The sequence below is a fragment of the Drosophila subobscura genome, chromosome U (assembly GCF_008121235.1).
Source record: "Drosophila subobscura isolate 14011-0131.10 chromosome U, UCBerk_Dsub_1.0, whole genome shotgun sequence".
Lineage (NCBI taxonomy): Eukaryota > Metazoa > Arthropoda > Insecta > Diptera > Drosophilidae > Drosophila > Drosophila subobscura.
The window spans coordinates 19,637,425-19,664,353 of NC_048534.1; the positions used below are offsets into that span (position 1 = coordinate 19,637,425).

Genomic DNA, 26,929 nt, shown 5'->3' on the forward strand with positions numbered 1-26,929 from the left:
GAGGGGCAGAGAAATGCCAAGAGGAAACTATGCGAATTGGAGAGAAAATACACACGGAGAGCAAGAGGCAGGAGGTAGAAAGGCGCACCCAAAGGCATCCCACATAAAGCGACATCCAAAACGCTCAACACAGCAGGACCTTTGGCATTTTCTGTGGCATTTGCTGCACCGGCACGTGGCACAGTTTGACCACCACTGAACCGTACACAAGCTGCACTGAGAGCCCAAATTCAATTTCCAAACTTGAACAAACATAATTTTCAGGGGAACAAAATAAAAGACAGACGGCAGGCAGGCAACCTAGTTGTGCCTCAAGACGTTGCCCCAGACTGCTGGCCAGACTCCTTGCCACACCCCCCACCCTCGCCCGTCACCCACTCTCCTTTTTCTATAAGAGCCCGCATAAAAAGTTTTCGAAAAGGCACTCGACGTACCGGGGAGACGCTTGCATCTTGAGTGGAAATTGTGGCGGCAGGGATAGGGCTGAAAGGATGAGGATGAGGCAGCGCCCTGCACTTTGTTGCACTGCACACAAAAAAAGAACCACTTGTGGATAAGAGGGGGTGCAGTATGGGTGGGGGGTGCAAACATAGGCATACTGGGGAGGAACTCCTAGGACTCTCGCCCTGCGCTGTTTGATGCAAAAGTTTGCCTTCGAAAATTTGTTGCGAAAACTAAATTAAAATCTGAAAAGGCCATAGAAAATTGAAGAAGGGTGCGAAAGGCAGAGGGAACCCCACCGAAAAAACTACACTTTATAATTCTTAAGGGCGGGGAAGGCCAAGTGGATTATGCTCTAAAAATTTGATAAACTTTGCAAATAAACAACTTTGAGTGTGTGCTGGAGAGGGTTAAGCGGTGGGTTTGAGGGTTAAAGGAAGACCCCTTACTTTTCGGTTGGGTTCTAGAACTAAAAAAATAGCTGTAATATTTATTAAAGTTACAAAATGTATTTATTTGTAAGCAATTTAGGCGTTTAATCAGTCAAAATGTTTGTATTTCAGCAAAAATATTGCCGCCATCTATGCAGGCAACCAGTGCCGCCATCTATCAGTGATTGCAGGCACTACCTGTCATAGTTGTCTACTAGCCCACCAAGTGGCGCCACTGCAGCTGTTGCTGTTAGTTTCAAACTGCAATCGCTAGAGAGCGAGCAGCAACCAATCGCCAGCAGGCGGCAGCTTAGCGAAATCTTCCACGCGGTGGTACCCCCAACAACCGCTTGCGCACCACAGCGCCACTCAACATGGAGTTCAAATAAATTTAACGAACTTTGTCGGGCATTTTAGGTACTTTGACGGCAATTTTAAGAACTTTGGCGCCAGTTGTACCAAAATGATGACCTGCCGGCTAGAGCGAGGGTAGTCGGGCGCCCGAATACAAGGGGCGCCTTCGAACGCACATCCCATACACGTTTAAGCATCCGATCCCACAGCAAATAGTTTCACCAAACACACATTACTTTCGTTCATTCCTCAATTCCCCTTATTTCAGACTTTAATTGAATAAAATTTGCAATAAAAATAAACCACAAACAAAGGCCAGTGCCAGTGGCCACACCTGACAGCTGCCAAAAACTTCAATAATTCCGAAGCAGCGGCAGCGGCAGCTGAATTTGTGTCGTAAAAATCGACAAACCACCGCGCCGCAACACATCTTAATCCCAAGCCGCAACCACACCCGCAACAGTAACTGAAGGAACACGGAACCTCGAGAGTCGCACAGAGTCCACGAGCTGCCTGTCTACAATTTGCCTATTAAACGGATCTCTGGGGTTGCGCTGCGTGTCGCAGACAAAGCGCAGATTATGTCAAATTATACAGATGTTGCCACACGGAAAGGTGCCTGCCCCCCGAGCACTGCGAGGGAGGAGGGGCACACATTCTCTGCCATTGTGTGGCTTGCCCATTGTCCCTCCCATTGGCAATTTTTATGAGCCATAAAGTGGGAATTTTTACTACCATGCCAGGAGAGATGCACTTTTATGGGTCAACCCGGAGGGCAGCGATTATTGGAGCACCAAAGCATATGCCCGGGGACTCCGCTGTCTTGTCGTAGGTCGTGGCTGTCCGCTGACCTTTTGGCACCGTTTTTGTTGTTATTTTTGGTACACACCTGTGAGAAATATGCGGGTAGAACGCATCGCTGATCATCCAGTCGCGAGCACTGCACACGCTCCAGAAGCTCAAACAGATCCTGCGTGGCACCGCGCAAGCGTTCCGGACTGTGGGTGACGCTGCCACCGCCACTGCCACCGCCGCCTCCGCCTCCTCCTGCCGTTGGTGGCTGCTTCTGTGTGTTGCCCATGAAGGCATGCTGACGCCTGCAACAAAAAGAAAAGGGAAACAGGAAACGCTTTAATAATAATGCACGCAAAAAGCTAATCACCAGAGCAACATTTGTGCAGAGTCTTCATTGGCAAAGGCGTGTAGCGACATGCAATCTGTTCATGGTTCAGCGGCAAGTCGCAGACGAGGCGCAGAGACGCTTCAATTGAGTGAACAAACTCGAGTGTCACTTGAGGTAGGGGTTAAGGCGGTGCCTCTGCCTGTACGATCGACAGAGTGCCACTACAGAGAGCAACTTCCTGACTTCAAGATGACGCAGGACTGTACTGCTGAAGGGGTTCTCTTTGGTTGATTTTGAGGTTCTTTGTCGAAGGCAAATGATTGAAAGGGTAAAGAAATCCCTCGGGGGTTTAACTAAGGAGAAACGTTTAGGGAAGGAAATCTACTGGCAACTTGGCACAAACTTCAGTTGACAGCTAAGGGCTATCGAAAGCTAAAGTTAGAACCTCGCGTCATGCAGCAGCGCACCACTGCCTGATGCAAGCATTTCTTTCACTTTTCCTTCACTCCGATCTCTCATTCTGTCATCAGTCGTGTCTTGTCGCTGCCTGTCATAGCTGCAGCTCCGTTTGGAGTGCATAATGAGAGCATCTGTTGCTCGCTCCCCATGGACTCGGCTCCTATTACCCGCGTGACCCAAAACGGGGCGTGCCCCGGCACTTTGCTGTTCCACTTTCCTGGAGGAGCCACTTCAAACAATCAACACACAACATTCATGCAGTGGAAAGTATGGCAGGGACTCGTGATCAGGCTCATCAGCGCAGGAGTCAGAGTCGTGTCTTTGATATCCTTTTGCCATAACTGTCAGAGTGGCAAGAGGAGAGAGAGCAGAGACTGTGCTCTAGGTGTTAATTTATGAGTGACAACCGAAAGGAGTTCATGCGAGTCCTCCTCCGCTCCAAATGGTCGCTCCCCTTGCCTTCTCCTCTGTTGCTTTTCCACAAATGTGGAGCAGTCCACAGACAGACAGACAGCTGCTGCAGCATCCCATTCCCCAGCTCCACATTATTGCCCAACTGAAACTGAAACAACAAAGTAAACATCCTCTCCCGCTGCTATTTTTCGGGCCATCTCTTTGCTTGTTCCTCACGGAAGGACTCTTCCATCCTGTGTTCATTTCGAGGCGTTCGTCTCTTTGTCGTTTGTGTGTCAACATACGAAAAATTCCCACACAAACACCGAAAAAAATAATATTAATATCCGCCGGCGACAATCAAAATTGTGCGCTGCTTTCTGTGTGTAAAAATTGTTGAATTGAGAGCTGAGAAATGCTGAAAATATTTTTTGTCAAGAGTTCCACTCATAATTCTCGCATTCTCGGTGAAGAGTGCGTGAAGAGGAATTGCCACTTGATAAAAGTGTGGAAAAAGATGCAGAAAAATAGAGAGCAAAAGGCTTGAGGGCTTCTTGACTTTTGGGAGGGTTTAAAGGAAGCGAAAAAAGCGAAGAGAGAGTTGGGAATGTGAGAGATGAGTGGGCAGGAGTTTAAAGAAAGGATATGACATTTTTTGGCATTTATTTCAGTCAGGGAAAGTGACTTTAAAGGTGCACAAAATGGTGCAGAAAATAATTCAGCTCTCGGAAGTGGCACACAATTTGTTGGGAACATTTTGAGACTATTCAACGCCCTACAAAAAAGTGCCAAACGCATTCCAAGTCTTTTTTAATACGAAATAAAATACATTGGAAATCTAAAACCTCAACAAAAAACAGCAACCATAAATCACAACTTTAACCAGGATTCTCTTTTTTCTGCCTTCAATAACAAACCATAAAAAATGCTTGAACCCAACAACCTTCATTCAATTTCACTGCTCAGCAACAGCATTTTCCCTTTCAGCTTCATATTTCCCAGCTCTTTTGCAGCACAAATCAAACTGCAACGGCAAGAGGAAATACTCGCAGCTACATAATATTTTTAGTGTTTTTACAACTCTGTGGACATGGGAGCTGCAACTGCAACTATTTTTGCAAACAAAATCAAATTTTATTGCACTTTTATGACAATTTTTCACATGAATTGTGTGCCAAATCGTCAATGAAATCGAATTTTTGTCATCAAATTGAGCGAAAGTCAGCGCAGGGATGAAGGACTGAAGCGTTGGATGAATGTAGGGCAGAGGATGGAGGAGGAGGAGATGCAGAAATGATGTATGCATGAAGGGGAGTTGCATGCATGAATGATGCACAAATGAGCGCTACATTTAGGGCCATTTCTTGCCCTATTACAAGTCCAAAAACTGCACAAAATGGCACACAAACAATGGACACCCTGATGAGGTTTCAGCTACAGTTAGGAGTGCTGCTGGCACAGCTCATGTTTAACCTACACTTAAAATCTACAAAAAACCACCCACAAAAAACACACAGCAGCCGCTGCAGCTTCCTGCCTTTTCCCTTTGCCTTTTCCCCTTGCGGTTACGCCTGCGCCCCGAAAGCAGAACAAAAAGCAGAAGGTATCCGGCTGCCCCACTCCCGCTTCGGCACTCGTTTGCCAGTATTTGAAACCATTGTATGCCACATTCCGCGTCTCATTATAATGCAATCTTCAGCCCAGCAGAACACCACCCACATAATTAAAACCTATTACACGGCAGAGAACAAAAAGCGTTCATTCTGGCAGGGCACTCCCTCCCCTTTAGTCGAAATGCCCAGAAAAATGTTCATTAAATGCAAATTTATGGGCAGACCAAGCTGCCAGCACACCCCTCCAGCAAGAGGCACCTTTCCCCTCTCTCTATCCGGGAGCGTAGCCGCCGACTCCTGCCTCATTTGGCATGCGCAGCGCATTGCGCGTGTTTAAAGTTTAGCCGCAAAATGTTGCAAGTGCCAGAAGGGGGTGGAGCAGGGGGGGCGTGGGTGAGCCATGGGGTCATGTGTTAGAAAAGAAAAACAATTAACACAAACAGCAACAAGAACAAAAGCCAGAGCCATAGCCAGAGCCAGAGCCAGAGCCAGAGCCATGTGTGCGGTGTTGACAGTTCATGGCAGTGGGGAAAAGCCCACTGTAACCAACTGTAACCAAAAAGACATCTTTAAAGGCTAAAGGGGGGAAGAGAAGAGCTTGGCATGGGGCAACACTTTTTTTGGGTTAATTTATTCCCAAAGAACGGAGAGAAGAAAGAGCCGAACGATAGACACCCGCGCACATTGTGTGTTGGCGTGGGAACTACCCAAAACACTTGTTATTTCGATGAAGAAAATACAAGAAAAGACACAGGAAGAGAGTGAGGGAGAAGGCAGACAGAGAGAGAGAGAGAGGATGTACCCAGATTGAGCGCTGATTAGGAAGCTGGCGGAGAACACCCTGAAGTCAGCGCAGAAGAAAGGAAATTTATATTTTTGGTGGTTTCGATTAGGAGTTGAGTTCTTTTGGGATTTCCCTTAGCAGCAAAGGAAGGAAGAAAAAGATAGAAAGGAAAGAATAAACGATGAAGAAAGCTGCAGGCAAATAGAGGAAGTTTCGAGCTAAAGAAACATTCACAGCGATTTACATTTAGCGACAGTTGAAGTAAGCTAAATTAGGCGAAGAAAATGGCCCTCAGTTTAGCCCTCAAATTCCTTAGAAGTTAATTTAACAATTACACTTTTCCCTGACATTTCCCTAGGCGCTGACTAGAAAACGTTGCCCACATCTCCCACTCCAACTCTCCTCCTTTCCGCATTGAAAACCGACAGGAAATGTCCAGACGCAAAAGGAAATCAAGTCCCAAAGGAGACACACACACAAAGGCGGCTTGAAGCGAGTAAAAGTCACAGACACTCATGCGTTTTTCCCATTTTCCAGCTAATAATGGGTCACACGAGTCACAACTGAAAGCTAGAGCAGAAAATACAGATAGCAATCGCCAGAGCACAGGCACAGAGGAGCGAGCAGGGAGGCGGTAGGGCGATGCACTCGCTCCGATAAGCGGCACACAGGACACTGAGCAGCAGCGGCCGGGAACAGCAGCGGACATGTGTGTAAAGGGGCTACAGTGTGGCACCAAAAAGTCAACTCTGACCAGCCAGCAAGGGGTCGTTGACAGGACACACACAGATCCCTTAGGTCCTGTAATTAATACGAGTGCAAGAGCACTCCAAGTGCTCGCCCTTCGAAGTGAAATTTATACGAAAAGTACGTGGAAAAACCGCATGAAAATGTGTGTAAAGTAGTGCCAAAAAAAATATACATCACTTTTATGATTAATGTTTAAAATTTTTGGACAAGCTGGCGGCTGAGAAAAATGAATTTCAAACGCAAAGAAAAATGCTGAGACCAGGAAATGCATTTTCTTAGGGTTGCTGCCGGGCTCAACCCCTTTTCTGCTCTCTGCTTTTCCTTTCTTATCGTTTTCCTGCTGCTACCATGATCCTTTCTCCAACGTTTGGACATCACTTTGGTTCATTTTCACATTATCCTCCATGTCGCGGCTGCTGCCTCGTGAATTGTCATTAAAATTAGTTCCAAGAGAAAGTCGCCGTTTCCTTTGCCAGCCAAAGGATTTCGCGCTGTAAGTTTTTCTCATTTCCGGCGTGCCACAAGGGGGTTGCAAACCCGTTTTCCCCCTTTCGTTCAGCCTCATAAATGCAACACGTTCCAAGCACTCGAACGGACACAAACCGGAGACTCTCTTGTGGCTCTGCCTTCCTGCGGATGATATCCCTCAAGAAAGTACAGGCAATCCTCGGGGCATCCTTCTGGCTCATAAATTAGCCACAAATTTGCCGGAAAACTTGCATCATCAAAGTTTTTCTTCCTTACAACATTTACATATTTTTAATCGTTCCATTTGGTGCCCGCTTTTTGGGTTAAAAATTACCCAAATTGCAGACGAGTTTTTCCATACGCGCTGACAGCTTTTGGAAATTTATTGCCGCAATCAAAGCGAAGAAAGTCGTAAAAGAAAAGTGAAAGCAGAAGGAAAGGCAGCTGTGGTCAAGGAAAAGATTCTCAGCAGCAGATTCTGGGAAATTTCTCTCACAAATTGCGATGCTGTTTGAGATTCAGCTTAAGGATTGACACTAAGTAGGATCGGGCACCAAATGAGCTACCAGTTCGAGCTACAAATTTCCATCTTTCAGTTACAAAAAGGGTAGCAAAGTGAGCTGCAAAGTTGACTTGTTGTACAGCATTTTGATGGCAGGATCAGGCAACCTTTTGGTCCCATTTGAGGATGATTTTCAATTGGGATTGTGTGGCATTTAAGATGCGAGTTCAGCAGAGAGTTCAACGAGGCAGCGGCAGATCTGAAGTTGGGACAGTTTGAGGCTACTTTTGGGCAGATTAACTTTAAAGTGTCAAAGGGCGGGCATCTCTTTTTTTATTAGAGTATTTTGCAATATATTTTCATTAAAGAAACGACTCCCCATAGACACAATTGCTAATTGCAGCGCCTCTGCCTCTCTTTCCCCTCCAAAAAGTCGCGTCTAAATATACTAAAACGCAAAGCGACATCAACAAGTCAACAAGCCATTTATTCTGGCCATCTTTTTGCCCCACAAATGTGCCCCCCCTGCGGCTGCAGCACTTGAAGTTCAATTTGACACGCTATTCCCCATGTGGCAAGGAGGCAGCTCCTCGCGGAGAGGCACAACCTGTTGCCCGAGTGCAAAATGCAGCATGAAAATGCTGTGGGTAATAACCGTTTAAATGTTGATATTTTTAATGACCACAGCGGGGGGGAGTGTGGCGGGGTGAGGGTCACTTTGCATATTAATGAAGCGCTTCGTCAGTTAGTCGGCGAAGCTATTTATAAGGCACTGCCCTGCCCGTCGCCTCTCCGCTGCCGCTGCTGCTGCTGCCTCTCTTCCTTTTTGCTGTTTTTTTTTGTATTGAAATTGATGTGGACAAGGCACGCGCTTCTTCATTTTGCACGTGCCACAACGCAGCCCCTCCGCCCCTCCGACTGCGAAAATCGTTGACCAAAATATTTGGCGCGTTTTTCAGACATCAGCTGGCACCTCTCTCTCCAGCGCCGCGTTACTCATCGATGGCTTCAAAAGATATAAAGATATACACAAGTATCTGGTATCTTGTTGCGGCTAATCCACTGCCTGGCAGCTCTTCCTATCCCCGCTCTTTGTGTGGGCGTCCCAGCAGCTCCACGAAGGTCGAGACTTACAATCTCTGGTGTCAAATCTTTGCCTCGGGCTCTAGCACCGCCGCGGCGTCTCGTTAATTTGCAATTATCATGTGGGCTGTGTATGGCTTGCTTAATAAAAAACCCTATCCACCATCAAATGGATCGACGGAACTGCGAAAATTTGCCATGCATTTCCGCTAAGCCCAAAAATTGTGGACGCAGATTGAAGCGACATTGAGGGATGACCGTATCGCCATCCGATTGAGAGATTGATGGATTGCTCGCTGGCTGGCTGGATGGGTTGATTGTTTAAATGCTTAACTGGTAGCCGCTTGATGGTTGTCGCTTGCAAATGTGTGGCAAGTCCAGCGTGTTAGTAGGTTAAGCGTTAAGCGTCGGCGCGTCAATGGGGGGCGATTATTACGACACTCATTCGGAGGAGCGTTTAAAACAGCGTGGCTGGGAGTGGAGTGCGCAGCGAGAGCGGCGAAAACAGCTTGCCTGGGAGTGGAGTGTGAAGCGACAGCGTTTGCAACAGCTGGGGAGTGTGTTGTCAGCGATTAAAGTCGCTTCGGAGTGTGAAGTGTAAAGCGAGCGTTTTAAAACGCTAGGAGGTGTGTTGGAAGCGTTTTAAGCGCGTGTTTTGCATGCAGCAAGAACATCGAACATCGAACTTGCTGCGCGACTTTTCAAGACTTTTCTGAGGGAGTTCCTAAAGCTTTAATTGGAACATTTTTAAAATTTGTTATATACAATTCTATTATCAGATTTCTCAAAATATATAAAGACATTTTTTAAATACATTCAAGTCGCTTATGTGAGCGTTTTTCCCCATTTGCAGTGCGTTTAAAACCGCGCCTCTCAATTAACTTCTGCTACTGCTCAAATCGCGCGCGTTTTCCGCACTGCTTCTTCCTGCTTTATGTATAAAAAAACGCCTCAAATTATTTTGATTGCCTGTTAATGCTGCAACTTCCTCCCCACATGCAGAGACGAGGCTTCTAATTATGTTGTTGCTGCTGCTGCTGTTGCATGTCTGTTGGTCATTTACCACTGACTTTCTGGCTTAGACCCACCCCTGCACCCACACCCCGCCCCCGCTGCAGCACCCCTCTCCACCCCTGTGTGGTAGTAGCCTCAGGGAAACAGTTGGTTTTAGGTGCGGGTAAAGTCGCGTTGGAGTCGCTTATGATTGCACGTCTGCGATCTCTGCTTGAACTCTCTCGCAGACATTGAATATATTTTTTTTTTTGGCCACATTTGCTGTGTGTGGGTTTCTGGCCAAGTGATTTACCGTTCAAAGCCACTGCCGCTGCCGCTGCCGCTGCCTCTGCTGATGCTAACAAATCGATAAGCAATGAGCATTTACCTATGGGAAGCACTGTTTGCCTATTGACTTTGCGAAAAAAACAAATTCCACTAAAAAAACATAAGACCGAATGACATCCGGGCAGAGGAAAGGGTGCGAAAAATAACAGCCGCAGGACACCAAAGGGGTTAAGGCATATCACCTTACACGGGGTTTTCCCTACCCTACCCTACCCTCCGCACACAGCTGTTACATCGGAAAACCATCATCATCATCATCATCATTGGGCACATCATTCATTAATCATAAATTTAATTAACAAAACAGCCCAAAAAGGAAGTCGAAGGAGGCAACACAAAGAAAAAGGGTTCTTCCTTGAAGGAGCCCCGTGATAATCCCCTGATAAGCCCTTTCTTTGCGAATATTTTCTGCGGTTTGTTTTCGGTTGACAAAGGGAAGAGCCCAACATATAAATGACAGAATGACAGGCGACTGGCGCAAAAATGCTAAATGAAAACTGAGCAAAAGGGATGGGCAAAACATCGCTGGGAAATTTACATATTTTATGCAACTGATGCGCGACATTATTTAGGGGCGCTCTCCACACGAGTGTCGCTGCCTGCCTAATTATGGCACATTTCATATTCAAATGCCACAAATCACAAATAATTTACATAATTTCTGCACACACCAATAGGAGATACAAGAGAGGGGTTTTCGGGATTCTGTCAATATTTGCGTGACATTCCCCCCTTCAGTTTGGCTAATGAATTCTGGAATCAATTTTATACGTACAGCAGATTTTTCATGTAACGTTTGCGTGCCACCAGTGTGTAGGATTCTTTGTGTGTATGCGTTAAATATTTCATTTTGTTTTTGTTTTTGTTTTGAGATCCAACGTCGATTTTTGTAGATGAGATTCGAGTCCAGCGACAGGTAGATAGAATATTTGATGTTCTCTTTTATAGAGATTCGTTTTCTCTCTTTGTCTGCGGGTCTCACAGTTCAGGTATAATTCACTTAGCGTTTGCTTAGGTCAAGAAATAACCTTTGTGCCCTTTTTTTTTGTTCACCCAAGAGAGCAGGTAGAGTTCCCTACTTAAACACAAATATTGCACTACTGAATGTTTTATACTAAAAATCACTTTATTTGGTTCGTCATATCTTGTAGTTAATACATTCGTTTAGTTCGAGTTGCGTTCAAACATACGCTCTTTCGATTTATTACGCGCTCGTTTTGCTGTTCGTTCTCTGCCGCATTCGTTTCGTATTTTACGCACTTTATGTCTGCCCCGTTTTTGTGACCCACTGAACGGAACCCCGCGATATGTACAACCGAACGGCACAAAGTTTCAACGAATATTGTTTTCCAAGCGAATAAATTATAAACATAAAACCGGGAATTCTGTGCGTGGAGTTGGAGTTGGTTGTAACACCGGTTTCCACCCTAATAGCTAGCTGGTGGCAGCATGTTCGTTTGTTAGGTTTGATCGGTGCGAGGCTCGAAGCGAGCGCAGCTTGTTCTCGGGAGTCAATACCAACGTGTTTGAGGTTCGCTTTGAGCGCTGGAGGCTCGTTCGCTGATGGCTCATTTGCTTGAGGGTTCGGTTCGTTGTAGTTCGATTGAAGGTTTGATCGGTTCCTGGTTCGAGGCAAATCTTCTGTTTGTCTGTGGTTCGCTTGAGGTTTGTTTGAAGTTCGCTTGAGCCTCGTTGTAGTTCGATCAGTTGGAAGTCCATTTGTCTGCCTGTTCGTGGAGTTATTCGGTTTTTATCAAGCCATAATATGGAATTATAGCAATCGAGCAAATAAAACCCGGGCACCGCCGAACAGAGACCACACCGGATATGCGCCGTGTCACAAAAGGCCTGCCACGGGCTTTGTATTCATGTCTTTTGGGGTTGGACCCAGCCCATGTCCGAACAATAGGCCTGCCTGCTTGCTATGCTCTCCTACGGGTATGGCATGTCTCGGGCGCGGACAGTGTTCTTTCTGTTCTCTTCTATAATTTCAACCAGACATGGACATATGCAAAACAATGGCATGAACTGTGCGGGGGGCTTTGAAAATAAAGTCATTAACACCTGAAAAATGAAACTGACACTGGACATGGAACATGGAACCTGAAGCTGAATTCGAATCTGGACTGTGTCTATGGCTTTTGGCATTCACTGAACCTGACAGATCAGATATCAAAATAGAGGCGAGACAATGTGAAAAAGGGGTATGAAGATATCACAATTAGTTGTACAAAGTGCTGGTGAGGGAATGAAATGCCACTTCCAAATGAAGAGTGACAATGGAAGTGGCGAAAAGCGATGGTCTGATTGAGGATCATTCACTTCTCCAGCATAAATTTATCGATCTATGGATTTACATATTTTATTTCTTGCTTAATAATTTTTCTGGCTGATTTTTCTCAAAAATGTTCCCTGGGCTCATCTTCCTGCGGGCTACTGCCCTCAGCTGGCTGCTCCTCAGTTTCGCTGCTGCTGTCACCATACAACGACAGATCCATTTCCGAGCAAATCTCTTGGATGAGATACTTTTGCTGGCGCTCAAACTCCTGCTGCATGCGTTGACGCTCCTCCTGCTGGTACCGCACCAGCTGACTGACTCGCTGATCGCGTTGGGTCTCTCGCCGGAGATAATTTCTCAGCCCCTCCATGTGGTTGGGGGCCACCTTGTGGTCGTTCAGGGTGCGCTCGATCATTCGATCGATCTCTTGCTCCAAACTTGTTTGATCCATCTGCTGCCTAGGTGGTTGCTTCTGCGCCTGCTCCTTAGACCTTGACCTAACCGTTTCCCCACGCTGAAAGTGCGCCTCCGCTTCCGCCCTGCGTTGCAAGTGCTCCCTCATCAGCTGGGAAGGCTCTGGCAGCGTAAAGGATGACGATCGTTCAACGTTAACGCCGCCGTCTTCTCTGTCGGCATTCTGTGAGGGTGTTGCACTTGCGTCTTGCAGGTTCTGGCCCTGCCATAACACAGAGGCTGGCTCAGTCGTGGCTTCAGTGACCTCCTGGCACGGTTCGATCTCCACGAACAGCTGCTCCAGTGCTTTATTCATGCTGGGATTTTATTTTTAATTTTATTTATTTTTTGACTGCTTAAATTTTGATGGAGAGTATAACTAAAACGACTCTGGCGACTAAGGTGACTGAGAAAAAAATAAATTAAAGATCTACAAGAGGGAAAGGCTACTAGAAACCAACTTTAGAAGCTGCAAAAGTAGTTCCAAAATTATATTTTGTCTTTGAAAGTATTAAGTTTCCTTTGCCCATAAAAAACTTACTCGGGAGACCCAGTAACAGTCCCAAAATTAGCTCAAAGACCTCTTCTACTTCTTCCTTCTCCTTCCTTAATCTATCCACATAAATTACTAATTAGCCCACTCCCTTCGGTAGTGAGTTCCCGCTCCTGCCCCTTCATCTGTTGTCTCAACAGTCAACACCCATCAGCGTCTTCCCTTGCTAAACACACACACAGACACAAACAGCTGACATAATGCCTGCACTCCACTGGATCTAATCATCTCATAAGTAACTCCTCAACCTAATCATTAAAATTCAATTCGATTTATCCAAAGAACAAAAAAAAAGGGAACAGAACGGAACAGAACCCTGCTCACAGCCACTGCCACTTCCACGGTGACTTCCTTTTGTTGCTTGCCTCAGTTGCAACTCTTTTTGCTACCTGATAATACACTTGGTGCTCCCATTTGCAACGCTTTATTAACCGTATTTTCGTTTACTTTTTCTATCGCACTTTTATTATGTTTTTCCAATGGTTTTTTCTGCGTTCTTTTCAACTTCTTTGCCACTTTTTATTCAATTTCTTAGACATTTCCAGGCCCATAACTTTCTATCCATTGTTTTGTTGGTGTCTAATGTTTCTTTTAACTTTTCTGGCTGCCTCTCAGCGAGTTTATTTCTCTTGCCATTTACCACACTTTTCCTTCTCCCTGTAGGCATCTCCCTGCCATCTATTTTCCTCTTTCTCCAGCCGTCTCCTACCACATTTCTCTCTCTCTCTCTCTTGTTCTCTTTCTCCCCCTCCCAATGTTTGCTTCTTTGGCTTTTCTGAGGTTTCTTGTTTTTTAATGGTCCGTTCCGCTAGTCACTCAACGCTCAACACCTCATAATTCCCATTGTCTTTCGACCTGTCCCGTCTCGTACCGTGGTCTGGCCTGGGTTCGGGGTCTTGGTCTCCCTCTTTGGGTGTGTGATTATGCATACATAATCACGATAATCAGGCTGCTGCCTTCTTATGGGCCTGCTTCTGGCTTTCGATCCAATGAGTAGGAATCATCTTCACATTCCTCCCCTTAACTTCACTTTCGTCTGGGTTTATTTTTTATCGCTTCTTTAACTTCAGCTTCAAACTCTTCTGCAAGTCTCTCTCTTCTCTATTTCTTTTTCTTTTGATTCTTGTATTTTTCTTTTATATATTTTGTTGTTGTTTTAAATTATGCAAATTTGTTGTGCGGAGCTCTGTTTATGTGTGTCGTCGTCATCATCATCATTATAAACATCATTAACAGCCATGGCGCTAGCTTGACGACGCACTCCACCCAGATTTATTTTTTTCTTTCTTGAGAGACTTTTTTTTCGTAGCTTTTTTTATGTTTTTTTAATTTGCAGCTCGCTTCAAGTGGAGGTGCCACTCTCGCTCTCTCTCTCTCCCTACACCCCTCTCTCTCTCTCTCATTTTTCTATGGCATTCACTCATTCCAATTGTCATCTCAGGTGTCAAAGGCGCAAGCGCACGCGTTTCTCACCCTCAGAGACCTCAGCCAGAGTGTCTCCAAAAGGTACAGCCAGGGGACATACGAGAAGGGCACATCAGAGCTAAAATCTACCTTTAACCACCCCTCAAACCCATAGTTACCCCTCGCACACACACTCCCTGGTCCTGAGGGGTAAGCCTAGCTCGAAAAAAATCCTGTTTTTTCATTCAAATTTTCGGTTTGAATTTATAATTTGACTAGACTCTGATTTGTTCGCTCAATTGCCAGACGTTTGATTTGTAATATTTCCCATTTTTTCAACCTTTTTTATGGGTGAAATTCTAATCAAAGAATTAGCATAATTTTATGAATTTTAATGTGCGTCAATTGGCAGCAACAAACCATAGAAAATGCAGCTAAATAAACTATAAATTTGTCGAGAGGAGGAGGCAGGAGAGGCCTTCTCCTTTTTTAAGGATTGAAGGTGGTTACCCTGCGATTGGAGAACAATTGTTTAATATATATTATTATTCATGCTGCGGTGTGTAGCGGCTTGTGGCAGGCATTTATATGTGGAACATTTGGTTTAATGATTGCACAAAACTTTGAGTAAATTGATGGGCTAAAAATGTTAGATTTCTGGTGAATATTTTAACACATATTTCCGCCGAAATTCTAGTCTTTCTTTTAGCCCCATGCATACCCTTGTCAATGCCTCTATTAAACCCCAAATATGATAATCCCTTCCTCGGTTAATCACTGCCGACCTTCCATTCATTTCATTTATGTTTGTTAAGCTCTGCATACACCCCATCTACGCTGCACAATTTCTCCTCATTAAATCAAATTCATATTCATTGTTCTGTTTGCCCCCCACGTGGGCACAGCCCCAGCCCCATTTGACCCTGACATTGATAGCAGACGTTAACCCATGACATCTCTCCGCACCGAAACGAATCCAAAGCCCACAAAATATACGAAACTTTTGTTCCCACAACAGCAAACAATTTTCGTGCGGCAAAAGCTAATTTATTTCAATGAAAATTTCCGCAATTACAGAACAAAATTAAATGTTAGAAAATGTTGAATGAATGCCAGTTACAGGTGCGGCCCGAGGGGGTGGATTGGGGTGGGTCTGCTGCAGCGAAAGTACATTAACCCAGGACCCAAAGGCACACGGGGGGTGGGTGGCCTAGGCCTATCGAGCATTGCTTGGGGAAGGCTGTCGTCTAGCTGCTCTCTCTCCCTCTCTGTCTCTCTCTTTTCCCCAAAGGCCACTCAACAGCACAGCCTCACAGAGTGGGGGAGAGGCTGGTCGGTTGTTTGAGGTAGGAAGCAGCCACAAATGAGAGCGACAGCGACACCCTTCGAAACATTTCTACTGTTGATTGTGTTGTGCTTATGTGTGTGTGTGTGTGTGTGTGGTGTGTGCATTCATGTAGAGGTGTATGTAGATACATTCGTACATACATTTATGTGCATAGTTATGTACAGAAGTACATGTTTTAGTTACGCTTGTTAATTTGCTCCAAATGCTTGAAAAATAAACATTTATGGTAGGGGGAAAAGTGTGCGAAAAGGGAGAGGGGTACATGGTAGGCAAATGGGGAAAAGGTAGTGCAAAAGAGGGTGTGCAATGGACCATAGCCATATGGTAAAGGGATGCTGGGATTTCCATATGCATAATTCTCACCATTGCTCTATGAGGTCACAGCTCCAGTTTAAAAAAGAAAAAGGGAACAAAATTTAAATACATTTTTTTGGGCACCTTCCTATAAACATTAAAGCTGGAATGCGAAGCAGTTGGAAGCTGTGATGTGTCAATTTGAAAGCTAATAATGGCTGTAAATATTTACATAAATCTTACATAAATCTTCGAGCCCTTAGAGAAGTCCAAAGTCTATAGATCTAAGCATGAAATGGGATATGAATTGTAGAAACTAAATAAACATAGCACTAAAACCATTAAATTTATTTTTTTTGCAAAGGTTTAGGAATGCGGAGTATTCGTGTGATAAGTACTTAGAATCATATAATTTTGGGATCTTCCCTAACAGAAAAATTCATTCAAAAAGTCTGCGCGTCTCCCTTTATTTCCTAATTTCCTTTTACCAATCCATTTATTGCTGCATAATTTGCATTAATTTATTTCAGTGCAGCGCGGGACTCGCACACCCCCTCCTTGGAGCACGACTCATTCGTGCATTTCCTCGCTAAGCATTTGCTGCATTGGCGCATTTTTGCAATGTTTCCGTTTGTGAATTCACTTTTCATTCCGCCAGTGCCCCCAACCCAACCCACCCACTGCTTAGGCTTCTACACTCAACCCCCATTTAGGCTTTATTGCAATGTGCCACCCCCACCCCTACTCCTACCCCTACCCTCCTTCCACGAAGGATCCAACAACGTTGCAAATTAACAAAACGAGTTGAGCCGAGCACCAAGGCAGGCTCCTGAAACTGTCTCGCGAGTGTCTCGGCTGCTGGCCCTAGCCAACCCGCCCGCCCTCTCAAATCAACCCCTACTTATATACCCCCCTACCCCCTCCTACAGCCCTGCAGCAGCCCCTTCTAGGCACACACATAATTAAAACGTCATCGTTGTCGCTGCTGCCGTCGCTGCTGTCGCCTTCGTCGTCGTTGTATTTGTTGCTGGAATAGTCAGCGCTTTTTGTTCGCTGCTCCTCCCCCCTCCCCCTCTTCGAGGTGTGTAAAGAGGAGAGGCAGGGCGATGAAGATGAAGGATATTATATCAACTTTTTCCATGGAAGCAAGCAGGTTATAAATCTTATGCCAACCAGGCGACAGGAGCTGCGTCTCCTTTTTCCATACAGCGGAAGGCAAAAGAAAATGCAGGCGGGACGCAGGGGTAGGGCGTGAGAGCTGAAGGGGAGGAGTTTTTTAAGTGGGTTCTTTATTGCTTTAAAATAAGATGAAGCAGATTATGGGAATTGGGTATTATTACGGCATTACTAAATGAAGGTCCAAAGAGCACTTTTCCAGGTGTTTAAATGTCACCAAAAAGCTGCAAAAACCTTTTAATATTTCCAACTTTAAATGATTTAAATTAAATGAAACGTTTATACAATTTTATTGAATTTTTAAGGTATATTTTTCCAGCAGCTTCCTTGATTTTTATGGAATTAAACATTGAAGAAACAAAAATGGATTTGTTTTGCTGGAAATTTAAATTTTTTCTTCCAATAAAAATATCGAAATAAATGTGAAATTTACTCCACTCAAAGCTCTATAAATATCCCCATTTACAGGGCATTTACACTTCGTGGCACTGAAAAACTTCCTGCCATAAGCAAAGCACTTGAGTTGCCTTTTCCATCAGCCAGCCACTCCCTGGCACTCCACTCCACTCGACTCCACCCCATCCAATTCCCTTTAGAATTTGTACATTTAATATAATTTAAGGCAGGCCTACAAGTCCAAGTTTCTCCGTAATTTTAAGCGCATTTACCCATTGCATTTACATGTATTTTTTTCGCCAAGTGTAGTGCAAAGTCTGCAACTTTTTGCTATTGTGGAGCATGAGCGAAAGTTTCCACCCGTCTGCGAGGCTCAACAATTCACAAAAGATTTCGTTTTTGCCTCCTCGCATAATGAATTCTCGCTCATTCGCATTCGCATTATGTTCCGGCGGAAATCTTCAGGGCACAGGAAAAATCCTGACTGGGAAATTATCCAAATTTTCGGACGAGACTAATTTGCTTGTTGAAATTTGCATATCGAATGGCATCGAATGTCAGGGCTAAACGAGTTTTGTGGCCCACTCGATCGCTTCCCAGAGATAGCAACTGAAAAATGAGTATCTAATCGAGAGGTTGCCGAGAGGGAAGGGGAAGGGAGCAGAGTGCACTGCGAGAGAGAGAACAGGCTGAGGTGAGGGGTTAAAGAGGGAAATCCGAGCAGCATTAAGAGCCTACGGAGGAGGAGTTGAAAGTGGACGAGGATGTTCCTGAAAATGCGGGCCCCGGAGTAAATACCAGACGAAGGGACACACACACATAGAGGCAGTGCAATGTCCCAACGTCTGTGTATTGTGCAAACAGAAGGGGAAAGAGTGTCGGGGAACAGAGAGAGTCCTTACAAGTACACACAGACAGCAGAGAGACACAGGACAAAGGCTAAAGAGTGAGCGAAGTTTTCGAAGGCTTTAACGAAGTTTTAATGCACTTTGGGAGCGAAAATTGTTAAAGGAATCGGTGGGAAAATAGATAAAATGAGAACTATTCACGAATGCGGCAGGAATATGTTTATAATCGATGGGCAATAGTCTAAAATATATAAAAAAAACAGTCAGAAATAAGAGAGTTCTACGAAAGAGAAGAAACTTGTTCATGTTCAATCAATTATATTTATTTTAAAAGAATTTCTCAAACATCATTTGGGTATCAAACACAAAAGCAAACAAAGATCTGGTCAAATATTACTTAGAATAATGAAATTAATGAAGAATGAGGATAAAGACTGAGGGACACACTGAAGGATCAGAGAGGGTTTATATGGTACCCACGAATCTTCTAAATATTTGTAAGATGAACAAAGAAGTTTTCTAGAAGACAGTAAAGTTCTCTGAAGTTGATGGCTTAAATTATTATAATAATGCTCCATGGAAAAACTCTTGAAGAAATGTTCCTCCTTTGTCACACAAAGAACTTCCTTCAGAGCTTATTCCTTATAAATGTCACCACAGCAAAAGCACAGCCAAACTACTCCTCTCAAGGCAGTGTATACCAAAAAAGAAGCGACAGACAGACGGACAGAGGAGAACATCATTTCATCAACGTTGACAAACTCATCGTGAAATGCAGTTGGACGTTGAACGAACGTTCCTTAGACCTTAACCAAACCCGACATTGACACACACACGTCCAGTGTCCTCATGAGTGCCATGTGTCCTCTGTGTCTATTCTGTATGAGTCCCTGTCCTGTCCTCTATCCCTCTCTGTGTCTGTGTGTGTGTGTCATGCAAATTTGCTGCCAAACACGCCTTTAAAGCCAATTTCAAGCTATGCCGCCAGACCCCCAATCCTCGTCTCTGTCCCTGTTTCTGTGTCTCCCTTTTGCCATTTGTATTTTCATGCTGTCCAGAGTTAATTTTTTCAATTAAGTGAACTCCTGTGCTGTGCTTGGCTTTTTCCATTTCTCTATAACTCACTCTCTTGGCATTTCAGCATTTAATTGCTGCCACAGTTGCCTCCTGCTGTGTCCTCTATGCAGAATAAGCAACAGGAAAAAAAAGTTCCTTCAGCTAAAAGTTTCATTCGAGGCTCAAGCTATTTATAGGACTCTCTCAATGAGGAGAGTCTCCACTCAGCCAGCCATCCATCCAGCAGCAGCTGCCAAAAGTCAAAAGTGGAAAGCGGCAAGCGGCAAGCGGCAAGAGAGGAAAAATGCTAAAGGAAAATGCTACTTCAAAATGTATTGCGGTGCATAGCAAATGTAGACGAAAACTCTTAAAAGAAGAGCTACTAATTATATTAGCAATATCCTCGAGAACATCAACGAGAGCTTTATGGAAGCGAGTAGAAGTCTCTCGTATAATTCCAGCAAAAATTCGTAAAGTTTTATGGCAGTTGGCAAACGGTTGAAATATATTCTGGAATACAAATTTTGCCACAAAAGTTGGAGAGTTTTTGAATGCGTTTCCAACTGGACTTTAATTTAGTTTGCTAACATTCATTATTTTCGTGTATTTTTTTATTCTTTGGTAACTTATTTGGGGGTTTGTTTTCGTACCAAAATACGCAGAGTTGCTCTATCTTTCACAGTGTGGCTTAGCAGCAGTTCGTAGTTCATTGCCAGCCAGTAATTTATTCTACACATTTTTTCCAGCAAATGAAAACACTTCTCAACGTTTCTTCCAAGAAACTAAAGCTTGATTTTCTTCTGCCCAACAAAATCCTGCACTTTTTTGCTTAAAATATAAATTTATGCTAGAATTTTGTTCAGCTAAGGAGTCCTAGAAGTTCCTGTAACTATTTATGTCAATCTATAAATTTATTCCACTTTTGTTCTACGCTGCATTTCCATCTCCTTTGCATGTTCCTCCTTTTATCTAATGAGCCATGACCATGCAAGTGTTATCCTTGACACCAGCGAACGTCCTGCCTGTCTCTTGTTAAAAAAGGACATGTGGAAAATGTAAAACCCAAACATTGGCAACGTGTGGCACAAATGTCTTTTTAATTTGTCCGAAAAACTACAGGCTCAGGTGTTAACAAAAATGCACTCACTCTCTCCTCTCTCCTTTTGGTTCCCCACTCGACCACACACACACGCGACACACTGCCACGCCCACACCGCGCCCTGCGTTTTGTGGATGAATTTTAATTGCCTGACATTTTGGCTCGTTAGCAGCGCCAGTCGTGGGGCAGAAATATTGCAATAATTGATGGCCAAAAAACCAAATAAAAATATATTTTAATTAATTTCCCCATGAATGGACAACTCCCCCCTGCCACCGCACTGCTCCGTGCAACACAAAAACCTGCCCCTCATTGAGACTCTGTTTTTATGGCAGCTGCTGCGCTGCTTCTGCCAACTCTGGGCCCATTATTATGGACACCTTTTGTGGCTGATTTTTATGGCTACTTCTGGGTGGGCTCTCAGAGCTCGAAGAGCGTCTGGTTTCTGCCTCTTGAGTGGCACTTCGCTCAATGCCTAATTAAATATCTTTCGCTTTGCATGCCGATCCCCCAACTCCTGCTGCACTTTCATTGAATTATCCTTGGGATTATTAACGACTTTTGGGGCAATTTAATTTGATTGCAATGACAGATTTTGTGCTTGAATTTTGCGCCGTCTTTTCCTTATATTTCTTTCATTTCTTTTGCCCCTGAGAGTGCGCCTAAAAATAGACTTCAATTTGCGGGGCCAAATTTATGGAAATGTTTTTGCTGTAGCTTTTGTTTCTGTTCTTTCTTCTTGTTTCCTTTTTTCTTCATGTCCTGCCACACCTGTGGCTAAAAGAAGACAATTTTCTGGGCCCTGGACCAGCTCTGCCTTTATTTGTTGGCCTCTGGGGCGCCCACTTGGCTTCCTTCTGACATCCTTGGGGCTGCTTCTCTCTGCTCCCTCTACTCCCCCTACCTGCTCCTACTGCTTTCCTTCCTGTCATTTCACTTTTGCTGGTCATTTCTCATTTTGGCCATTAGGCATTCCCCGAATTCGGGCCACAGAGAGCACCCAGAAATAGGCAGACATCCTGTTGGAAGGCAGCAAGGAAGCAGCTCCCCATTTTAATTAAACTTCAATTTATTTTATTGCAATATTTATGGCCTTCAGGGGCCAACATTTTTATGCAACATCAGTGGAACAAAAATTTTGTAATTAGAAAAAAATAAAAACACAAAACTCAAAATTCAAACTCTGTTTCCAATGCAAAAGTGTCGCCTGATTCCTGATTCATTTCTGATTTTTCCCATACACAATCTATGCAGCCTCCAGTCTCGTGGCACCACAACCCACATGCTAATGGCTTCCCCATGAAGCATCGCCCTTTGTCAAGGCACAGAGAGCTCTGACTCTGGCTCAGACTCTGCCAGGGACGACCCTGTTGCAAAGGTTCATTGGAAGCGATAAAATATATGTACGATATGTACGCATATTGCAATTCCAGTTTCCCAGAACTTCGGCAGAACTCTGCTCCTTATCAAACAAAAAAAAAAGGAAAAATAAATGCCTGGCTGGCGACAAGTTTCTCACGTTTTATCGAGAACCGTGGGGCCGGGTCCAGGGAGGAACCAAAGGCAGGCGGCAAACACTTGGACTGGCAACAAAAGTTCTTCATCGTTTTATTATTATTTTCTGATACCCTCGAGTGCTGATGGAGGCAGCGTGAGTAGGTGGGTTTGAGAGAGAACTTAGCTAAGAGATGGAAGAAGGTCTTTGGGTTGCCTTCAGATGTATAGAGTCTCGATGTGGGAAGATTTCAGATTTTGGAACAATAAATTTTGCGTTCTCCTTTTAAGTTTATGTAGAAAACATTTGTGGACTTCACAATTTTCTACATCAATTTTACAAATTAGTTTAAAAAGTAGTTAAAATTTTCATAAATATATAAGAAAACATTGAGGAATCGTAGGCCAACGATCTTCGGTAGATTTTGGTGTTTTTCTTCAATCAGAAATGAATTAAAATCTAGAATCCCAAGGGTATCCCCTAGTCGCAATAATTCATTGAAAAACTTATTTTTTTTGTCATTTTTTTGTTGTACCATTCATGACAGGCGAAACCCACAAAATGACGCCAACACTTGTGCGAACAACTTGATATTGCCACTTCGATGGATCCTACTTTGTACCTCTTTCTCCATGCCTCTTTCCCCCTCTCCCTCCCGCTCTCTCTCTTGCCGCCTCTTTGTATCTTCCTGCAGCACACATATTGCCAGACATTATCGCATTTATCAATAAAGTGCTCACAATATTCCAACCAACTTCGCATCGAAGAAGCAGCAGCCTAGGCCCCCCCCCCTGGGGGGTGACGTGTAACAAACACTTTCCTGCGCGTATCTGCCATCTCTTTCTGCCGCCGTTCTGCAGTTTGCAATTCGCACAATGTCCCGTTATCTGACTGACTGCCTGCCGCTGCCAGTGTCGCTGCTGTCGCTGATGGCTGTGACAGTGGGCGGTTTTATGTTTCGGTTTTTGGTTTTTCCGCCTGTCAACAACATAAATAATATTCGAAGAAGTGTGAAGGAATGTGCCAGAAAAGAGAGAAGAGAGGTTAGGGGCAGAAAGAGAGAGAGGCAAAGAGAGGTTTGAAGTGAGAATTGGGATAGATCCCATGCAGAACTTGGGATACTCTACGGAGAATTGGATTAAAATAAATCCAAAATGTGCAAAACAAAACTCTCCTCTGCTCACCTCTCAATTATGGATAGAATTGTCTGAATGGTTATTATAAAAGAAGGAATATGAAAGGAATTTCTTATAGATGCTCGGAATATTATCTAAAAATCTATAAATCAATCATTCATTATCCTAAAGTCACCTTCAATTCAAGGATTGAAACTTTTCTAGGGGTTTATTGGGTCTTTGCAGAGGAGACCTTTGTTGTACTCTCAAACCTTATATACAATTTTGGTCTAGCTCTTTTTTAATAATTTCCATTCAATTCCTCTTCAACTATCCCCTCCTTCTTCTCCCCCTAACTTGCGCGAGTTGTCGCTGCATTTTCCCCTCACTGAACATTGCATATCGGCGACAAAATATTGAACACAATAAAATATTTATTGAATTACGGAAGCGAAGCCAATGCCATGATTTGAGAGCACGATGGCCGGAGGGAAAAAGCTCACTGTGGGTTGCGTTTTCAAGATTTTCCAAGGAAATGCATTGTATTCGCTTTACTTACAGAAGTCGCCACCAAGAACCGATAGAAAAGATGACGTCTGAGAGCTGATTTCTGAGTTCTGAGAAATGAAGAAGACCATGGAAGTTGTGCTTACCTGTAAAGAGAGGAAAAAAAGAAGAGAAAAAATAAATTTATATTGCAGGAAAGTGAATAAAAATAAGTCAATTGTGAGTGTGTTTCCCTGTGCACTTTTTATTGAATTTAAAACTTAAATAGTTGACATTTGAAATGCTTGCAATTAGCGTAGCATTTCCACGAGCTGCCAACACATTTGCCAAATGAACTTCTAAGGGTTCGAAACTGCAGGTCCGACCTCTTTGTCTTTTCTCTACCCCCACTACCAAAAACTGACTCCACTTCCTGTGCTATACCCCGCCTACTTGAAGCTCCAATGGCTCCCCTTTACCACTCTCCAGCTCCAGCTCCAGCTCCAGCTACAACTTCCGCTTGTTGTCTGCTTGTGTGTCTGCCTTTTGGCCACTTCTTAGCTTCTTTCCGTCTGCGCTTTAATTTGGCACTTCCGATTGCTGGCCAAGAGAGCAACAGAGCCCAACAGAGCAAACACCAGAAACACAAGAGTAAAGACAAAAGTAAACAACAACCAAATAATTAATTTTCTTTTCTTTTGTTGCTTGGGTTTACTCTACTGCGGAAGGGTATTGATAATTTATGGAGTACTTTGGAAGGAAGAGAAAAATCAGAGAATATTTGGAGAAGATTCAGAGTAAATTTTGGATTTTTTAAGGATTGAAAAGTGAAGTTTCAAAGGGCCACAGCATAATTCCTATAACAATTTTGAAAATAATTCGCATTGAGGTGTCTCTTCGCTTAAATGTTGTGTGAAAGAGTAATTTTGATACATAAAATGTCGTAGAAATATGAAAAGAAAATGTACAAAATTTAATTTCATCAATAAAAGCTGAATTTTACTTAGAAAGAAAGAGTTTCATCACCTTCGATTCTGCACTTAATCTTTTAAGCGTATTAAACCCGTCGTTCTGCTTCTCATTTCCACATTTGTATCTTTTTCCCAAGTTAAGCAATATTTTATTGTTGTAACAGTATCTATATATCTTTTGCTATCTCTATCTGTATTTTTTTTAGTTGATTTTTGGCAACAATTTTGAGCTGCTACGTTGTTGGTGGCTGTGTTACCAACAACTTTATTAGCCACCATCAACAAATTTTTGTTTTGTTTTTCGGTCGGTGATATAAGTGATTAAATGTACCCCCGAACAGCAGACCCCCTTCTCCACATTCGGGTGCCCCCACAACCGCTGAATGGTTGAGCGATTTGGCTGGCGATTGCATCGCACATCGCATCGCATATAAGCCAAAATGGTCGATGTTGCAACATTTTCCACATTTATTCACGCGCCACATTTAGTTTTAGTTTTAGTTTCAGTTTTACTTTTCGTTGTTGTTGTTTGTCGTTTTGTTGTTGTTGTCTTTGTTGTGCTTCGACGACTGCCACTGCATTAAATTAAATTACACGCTTTTAAAGGTACGGCCCGGCGGTATGTTTCCCTTTTGCGGCTGTGGTTGGCTGTGCATTTCATTTGCTGTGTTTTTAGTTTTTAGAAATTAACCGAAATTATCCCAAATTACAATTACATGTTTTATTATTATTTATATCATTTTACAATCTTCATCTGGCGGGGGTTTTATGATCTTTCGTTTACATAATAAAACAACAAATTAAAAATTGCATGAAAACAAAGTTTGTTATAGTTTTTTTATTGTTGTTTTCATTTTGCTAATGATTTAAATTTGTTAAATGTTACAATACCCATCCATAAATGGAATGATTGCCACTAATGGGTTTTGATTGCTGTAAGCATTAACATTTTACAATATTATTTAAGTTAAATTTCGGTCATTTAATTTATGGGGTGCAGATTTATGGACTAGAGATTTTGTTTCCAGGGAGATCCATTCAGTAAATGTGTTAGAGAAAATGTAAATAATAAAAAATATAAAACAAATTATCAGCAGGCAATTCTTCCTCAGAGAAACAATTTTCAGAAAGGGTAGAATTCCAGGAAAATATTTATATGTCTAATGTGATTAGCAGAATTTTATTGTAGCCATCAAGAAGAGGCAGGTGTACCCTTTTTGTCCATAAAATGATCCTTTAATTCTTATATTTTATTCAGAACTTCATTGACTTTATATCCAGTCTCTACATTCCTTCTTTTCCAGCACTTTTCCATCTCAAACGTACCCGACAGCGCTCCTCTCCACAGCAACCTCCGTCTGGTCACGATAATTTCCATAAGTTGGACTCCATAATTTCCCCTTGGACCAACAGCCAACAGTCGACTGCGTGTCTGGCCAGACAGATGGAATATGAAGGAGGGATTGGATGCGTAATTCAATTTCAGACTTTTGGGAGCCTCCAGCCACTGTCCCTGCCCCACCAACCTCCCATCGATGTGCTCAAAGTTCTGTGTTGTGTATTTAAAGATTTATCGCCTAAATTATGAACAAGTTGTGGCAAATCGTTTTTGTTTTCTATTAGTTTTAGTTTTATGATGTTGTTGCCTGTAGTTTGCATATAATTAAATTTATTTATTCAACTTTCTGACCCACCCAAATGGACCTCACAAATTTCTGCCATGTTTTTGTCGGTCAGGCGAAAAGATATTTTCTGTTTTGTTTACTCAACCAGATATGACATTTTTCATTATGTCCAAATACTTTTTGTGTGTGTGCTTGCTGGTTTATTTATCCATGAGAGATGATTGCCAGCTCCGGGTGCTGGTCAGAGTGTGGGGGGACGTGTGTGAATTTGCTTATATAATTAACAGATATTCCCACTGTACGCACGAATAAATAAAGAACAGCAGAGTTGTGCACTGGTAGGTGGTTGCTTGATAAATGTGTGTGGTAGACTGTGCTGATTTAAGGCTTGTTTGCTGCTAAATTTATGTTTCATTTTGGAGAGATTTAATTAGAGTTTTAGGAGTAGGTGCTGGGAGGGAGTTCTGGGGTGCAGGTTCCATAAATTTGAATACAAATATTATGTACTCTTTATAATCTTTAGATATATTTGTATTTTTGGACATTGGAATTTAGATTTTGAAGCTGTTTCCCTGCCTACAATTTCAAAT

General features: G+C 43.3%; 2 protein-coding genes across 4 annotated transcripts in view; both read right to left on the reverse strand.

The window, feature by feature from the left end:
- Positions 1 to 26,929, reverse strand: part of LOC117901150 (rap1 GTPase-activating protein 1) — a 97,132-nt gene that overhangs the window by 45,274 nt on the left and 24,929 nt on the right. For 2 of the 3 annotated variants that reach the window (XM_034811798.1, XM_034811799.1), the window contains exon 2: positions 2,116 to 2,323. In XM_034811798.1, the coding sequence (XP_034667689.1) occupies positions 2,116 to 2,323 (208 nt within the window). Of the gene's footprint in view, positions 1 to 2,115; positions 2,324 to 10,517; positions 10,607 to 26,929 lie in introns of those variants that run through there. The other variant, XM_034811800.1, reaches the window with a different exon arrangement.
- LOC117901160 lies at positions 12,127 to 25,195 on the reverse strand. Its single transcript, XM_034811811.1, has 2 exons — positions 25,191 to 25,195; positions 12,127 to 12,471 (listed from the first exon to the last, which is right to left on the reverse strand). The coding sequence occupies exon 2, from the start codon at positions 12,469 to 12,471 to the stop codon at positions 12,142 to 12,144; it is 330 nt and encodes a 109-aa protein (XP_034667702.1). The 5' UTR covers positions 25,191 to 25,195; the 3' UTR covers positions 12,127 to 12,141.